Source organism: Tarenaya hassleriana, unplaced genomic scaffold (assembly GCF_000463585.1).
Source record: "Tarenaya hassleriana unplaced genomic scaffold, ASM46358v1 Cleome40, whole genome shotgun sequence".
NCBI lineage: Eukaryota > Viridiplantae > Streptophyta > Magnoliopsida > Brassicales > Cleomaceae > Tarenaya > Tarenaya hassleriana.
Genome location: NW_010966882.1, coordinates 492,501 through 498,853, shown reverse-complemented (window position 1 = coordinate 498,853; position 6,353 = coordinate 492,501). Strand labels below are relative to the sequence as shown.

Genomic DNA, 6,353 nt, shown 5'->3' with positions numbered 1-6,353 from the left:
CTTGTTACAAGCCACTGCCAGCACGAGTTTCCAGTTACCTGTATCTGTCGTTGGTTCTAACCTTCCAGGACATGTTCAACCTACTCAATCACAGGTTCTGCATCTTCAACTGTGTCAAACTCAAGCGATGCAACAACAACCTGCGCAATCTCAGGTTGTTCACCTTCAACCTACCCAATCACAGAATACTCACCTTCCACCAGCCCAGTTACAGGCTTGCGAGTGGCTACCAGAAGAAGTTGCTTCCCTTGCCGGTAGCTTAACGGGGTTAAATCTAACGGGTAATGGCCATGTTATGAAAAATGAGATGCAAGGAAATCATGGAATTTTCTATTATTCTGGGCATTCATTCCCGATCCGACAGTCCTTCAATGTTAATTGTATAGGTAGTGTGCCATATCCTCCGTCACGGCTGCCTGAAGCTGTGTTGTCACCCAAAGTCGATGATGTTTCATCTTCTGGGCTTATTGCCAATGTCATGGGGCGTTCAGACATCACTAACAAGAAAAAGTCCAATCAGTAGACCCATTAGGCATCTTGAGCCTACGCCTGGGTTTAACCAGGTCCCTTCTAAGGTGGCTAAGGAGTTTATTTCTAGTTCGGATCTGTCTGGCAGTAATCCGCTGGTTGATGATTATAGCTGTTTGGACGGATATCAACCTCAATCTGCACGAGGTGTTGGACTCAGTAATACTTTGAATCACCCTTCTCCTGGGAAGACCGAATATATTGAGTACCAGCAATGGCCTGAATGGGACTGCTAACTTCCCCTTCCCTAAAAAACAAGTTCCAACATCACAGGCGTAGGTCCAAGTGGATATCCAGAAAGGATAGCAGACTTATCAGCAGTATCAACAACAACAACATTTGAATGGAAACCAGCAATCAGATCAGCTCCGTGGGCAGGATCAAGGACAACCCTGCTGGCCAGGTCGTTACTTTGTGTGAGATCAGTAAAGAGAGAGTAACACGGTAAGAACTGACTTTAGTTCTTAAATGGAATGAATTTTTGGATTTTAATATTTTAGTTTTTAAAACCGAAAAGAACCAAAAAAAAGTTTACGTTTAACTCTTTCCTTTGATGAAATTAAAAATGAGCTTTTTATTGACTTTAGCTATAGCTGGTAAAGCCAAAAGCCACAAAAAACCGCTCCCTCTCTCTCTCTCTGTGGGTATAACATAAACAAACCCCTCCCTCACTCTCTGTGTGGATATGCTTTTGCAGGTATCTAATCTTTTGTTCGTGGTGGTGTTATGGTGATCTCGAAGCCATTGGGATCATAGTAATATGACGGATTGCAAAGGCAGACAGTGAGGGAAGTCATGATTAGGTTGGAACTCCGTCTCTCTATGTCCTAGTATCATATGGTATGGTCATTATGGTGTTGAATCCATGGGATTTTGTTTAGATGGATAGAAGGCGGCCATTGTATTTGTGATAAATTGAAGTTAGACGGTTTGGTTGGGTAACAAGGGATTTGGATTTTTTTGTTTATAAGTTGGGTTTTGTGCTTTTTCTTTTTCTGGACAATGAATAAATCATTTTTTTTCTAATCAAATAAACATATAATTGCTCTCAATTATTAACTAATAGATTTCTGTTTCAGTAACGATACTGATGGTGTTTATAAAAAAAGATACAAAACCGATGTAGCATTCACACATTGTCAAATCAGTTATTCTGTTACATCGTTAGGATAAAAATTTTAAAACTAATAAAAATAATAAAAACTAAAAAAGTATATATACTTTGCATATATATATATATGACGTCTTGAGTGTGGAGAATGATTATCGGTGTTGTGCCAAAGGATATAGATAACGAGTTATTTTTAGAAAGTTTTTTTAGGTATAAAGGATATGGGAACAAATCGAATTTATCGGAATAAGAGGAATGGAGTGATGTATGGTACGAGACTATATAGTTCAAAATAACGTAAATGAATTGATTGAACTATTTATATCATCTATATTTTATGTCGAAAGGCTCCAAAATTAAATGTACCAATAGGGAATAGTGTTAATGTAAGTGAAAGAATATTTTTTGAGATGTGTGTGTGAGGATAAAATATGATGAAATATTTTGTGTTATATAATTTCACCGTTTTGTTACGTTCAGGATATTACATGTAATAACCCGAATCCAATTTGGGATATTTAATTAAATTCGGAGAAGAACAATTAAATAAACGGGTACTAAACCTTAAGAAAGGGATCACAAAGTGTTGGAAAAAAGGCCCGGAAACCACCCCGAACGAATGAGACGTGGAAACGACAAGAGAAAAGAGAAAAATGTGTCTAGACCGATCGGTCTAGCATGTAGACCGACCGGTTTAGACGATCGCGAGACCGATCGGCACAAAAAAAAAAGAGTTTGGACCGATCGGTCCAGGCCCAAACCGACCGGTCCAGGCGAGAGAAAATATCAGCCGAACTGGCACTTTTGGACGCGTGATTGGAGTGAGATTAGGGGCCTACAGACGACAAAAACCCGACCTAATCACCCATAATTGAGCACTAAGCTCCCTAAACGACCCTACTCGACCCTATGCCTCTGAATCTCTCTAAAAACGGATCCAATCCTGCTCCAAAAACCATCTGGAGCCATAGAAATTGCAGCAGAAAAACTAAAGGAAGAAGAAGAAAGAGAGGAAGAGAGAGAGAGAAGAGGAAAGAAGCTCGTGGGAGCAAAGAGGACTAGCCTCAGGAGGTCTAGGAAGGGCACCATCGCCAGAGTCGCCGGAAAACGGCAACGAATCCGGCCAAAACTCAGATCCGAATCTGAGCAAGGTGAGTGGCTCGAGTTGCCTCTGTGTGAACTCATTTTAATCGTTGTTATGGTGTTAATTCGATGAAACCTGGGTATGATTAGACAGTGGAAGTTGCAATGAATACATAGAAACAAACACACTCGATTTGGTGAAGAAACGAGCAAGATATGAAAAGTTGAAAATCGGAGAAAAACTGTAAAATTGCAGAGAAAAACGCAGAAGCATGCTGAGTCCGAAACTTTCGGGCCATTACCCAGAAAATAGGTGTAATAATTGAATAAATTGTTAGTTGGAATAAAACTACGACATTTCAAGGAGCATTTAGAAACAAACGGCACTCGATTTGGACGAAAAATGAGTGAGTTATGAGCCAACGAAGTCGGACCAGAATCTGGGATGAAATCGCGAAATCCGATCTATCTCTGAGCTCTGGACCGACCGGTCCAGACCCTGAAAATGCCGGAACGGTCCGAAATTGCCTAGACCGACCGGTCTAGACCCCAGGAAAGTCTGGACCGACCGGTCCAGACCCAGAAAACACCGAAAATGCCCGAAATGACCAGGAACGATCGGTCTAGACCCCGGGAACGCCCGGACCGACCGGTCCAGACTAGAAAGTGATGAAATTGAACCAAAAAGACCTCGGGATGAAATATAAACCTAGGAATCGACTAAACTATGTGAAGAACGAGTTGAAACATGACAAAAATGAAAAAAAAAGGAAAGAATTGGAAGAAATTAATAAATTGAATGCATGGTGAGATGTGCGATACATACCGAGAGAATCGTTGTATGTTGTTTGAGTTTTATTCTCCGATGGGTCACGAAAAGTGACGTGCGCGCGAAGCGCATTGAATGTTGCATGAAGCAACGGCCAACGTCATGAGATGTGACGGGCTTGAGAGGCGCTCCTAGTCATGCGATGTGACTAAGGGTTTACGGCTAACCCTATGGTGCGATGCCATACGGGATTTGATTGTTGCGCGAAGCAACGGTCAACGTCATGAGATGTGACAGGCGTGAGAGGCGCTCCTAGTCATTCGATGTGACTAGAGTTTACGGCTAACCCTATGGTGCGAAGCCATACGGGACTTGATTGTTGCGCGAAGCAACGACCAACGTCATGAGATGTGACGGGCGTGAGAGGCGCTCCTAGTCATGCGATGTGACTAGGGTTTATGGCTAATTCTATGGTGTGAAACCATACATACTTGATTGTCATGAGAAGCGACGGCCAACGTCACGAGATGTGACGGGCGTGAGAGGCGCTCCTAGTCATGAGAAGTGACCAGGGTTTACGGTTGACCCGATGGTGTGAAGCCATACGGGAATTGATACGATGATGTTTTAATATGATATGTATGTGTGTTGAATATTGAATATTATATTTTGTGTTTTATCGTTTTAATACCGTTCTCGCTGGGAACGGGTTTACCGGATCCAACCCGGGTTATTCACTGAACAGTTGTGCTTAGCCCTCGTGGTTTCACCTTTTTCAGATCACGAGGAGCACGAGTAGCACGTTTGGAGCGACGAAGACTTCAAGAGACAACATCGTGTACGGGGTTTGCTTTCACTGAATAATTTGAGCAATGGAAAACGATTATCATGTTTGTACGATTGTACCTTTTTAATTCGGACATGTGTGTTTTAAGACTTAAATGTTATTTAATTTCCGCTGCGTGTTTGACATTAAAAAGTTTTAAAATTCCCGTATTTTTGGTTTGCATTATTTTATTTGTTTTTCGTCCATGTGGCACATCCTGCGACGGGAATCGGGATATGGGTGTCACATTACAAATGGTATCAGATATAGAATTCTTAAACGATGTGGTTTGAGAATGAATTAGGTGAAAGTTGATAATTCTATTATATTTTAGGTAAGGATGAAAATAGGAGTGATGTGAAAGGTACAAATAAAGAGTGAGTATTTAATATCCATCAGTTTTTTAAAAAAAAATTAAAGTTTAGAATTTTTTTATCAAATCGATCAATTCATATTTATTTTTGGTAGATTTCAAATATAACATTGATCTCAAAATTCGATAATTTTTTTGATATTTTTCTTAATATAATTATTTTATATATGTGTATGTATATGCATTTGGCATAGCATATGCATACACATCAGGAGGAAACAGATTTGGAGGACTTTCGAAGGAGAATGGCCCAACAAAGGAGACGATAGAAGAAGAAGAATCCAAACATGATCCCTACGTTCATCCACCTCGTGTCCCTTTCTAATCCCCTACTCCTCAACACCTCCTCTCCCGTCATCTCGCACGTCTGCTGCGACGGAGCGTCCCCTCGCCATGAGAAGCACTCCCCTCTCAAGCTCCAGTACTCGTTCACCACCATCGTGTCCAGCGGGTACCTGTACAACGACACGTAGTACATGAACATCCATGGCTTCAGGATGCTCTCCTTCGGTATGAAGTACCCTGAGAACAGGAAGAACGCTTCCAGAACTGTGCAGATCAGGGAGTTCCCGGAGATGAAATCCGACGATACTGCGCTTAGGAAGAGTACCAGAGAGCTCGCCATTTGGACGATGAGCTACACGACCAGGATGAAGAACCCGAACGCTTGGATCGATGGGTTCAGGCCTACGATCCAGTATACGGGGATGGAGAAGAGGAGGGAGACGACGAAGAGGAATGGCGTGAATGCGATTGTGTTTGCGATTATGTATGATGAGATCCGGTAGCATCCGACTGAGGAATCCTTCATCACGATTCGGCGTTCGTGGAGGTAGATCGGGAGTGCTTCGACTGTTGAGGAGAGGAGGAAGCTCAGGCTGAAGGCAAAGAGGCCAAGTCTCTCCGCTACTCTTGCTTCGTCTCGCCGGAGTTTCACGTAGACGCTGGCGAGGCCGAATCCGCCGACCAGCGCTTGCATCGTACGCGCCAGAAATAGCTGCTTCGTCCTGTAGATGATCTTCCAGAATCTGGAGCAGAGTAATGCGATCTCGGCGATGTCGAGGAGAGGATATCGATGTTTGATTCGACCGTCTTCGTTTTCTTCCTCCGGTTGCCAGATCGGATGTGGATTGTCGGCGATTTGGGTTGCTCCGGAATCCGAATTTCGGAGGGAATCCACAAGATAAGCACCTGAGCGGCAACAAGGCCACTGATGTATGAGTTTAAGGGGGGCATTATCAAAAATGCCCTTAAAATGCTACTTGTACTTCATGGAGTATCCTTCCCTCAGAAAAAAAAATACCTCCTTCAGATATATCCTTCCCATATGTACAATTTCCATTATACCCTTATGTTATAAAACAAATAAAATTAAAATTAATAAAAATAATAATTTCCCTCCTAAAAAGCAGTGTCGATTTCTCTCTCCTCATTATCAGTTTTCTTCTCTCTCCTCCGATATTTTTCATTCTCTCTCATCCGACATTTGCGCTCTCTCTCTCCTTCGTTTGCTCTCTCCCTCCGTTTGCTCTCTCTCTCTCTTCCAATTTGAACTTTGTCTCTGCCGCCGCCGATTTGCTCTCTCTCCCCATCAATTTGCTCTCTCTCTCTTCTGATTTGGTTGCTCTCTCCCCATCGATTTGCTCTCTCTCTTCCGAATTGA

At 42.5% G+C, this 6,353-nt stretch overlaps 1 protein-coding gene across 1 annotated transcript; it reads right to left on the bottom strand.

The window, feature by feature from the left end:
* Positions 1 to 4,972: 4,972 nt before the first annotated feature.
* Positions 4,973 to 5,963, bottom strand: LOC104824662. The gene is made up of 3 exons (XM_019203855.1): positions 5,959 to 5,963; positions 5,301 to 5,881; positions 4,973 to 5,145 (listed from the first exon to the last, which is right to left on the bottom strand). The coding sequence occupies exons 1-3, from the start codon at positions 5,961 to 5,963 to the stop codon at positions 5,120 to 5,122; spliced, it is 612 nt and encodes a 203-aa protein (XP_019059400.1). The 3' UTR covers positions 4,973 to 5,119.
* Positions 5,964 to 6,353: the final 390 nt, after the last annotated feature.

Coding starts and splice junctions, on each gene's coding strand:
- LOC104824662 (XM_019203855.1), bottom strand. Junction 5,146..5,300: donor TCCAAATGGCGAGCTCTCTG/GTACTCTTCCTA, acceptor GTCGTTGTACAG/GTACCCGCTGGACACGATGG.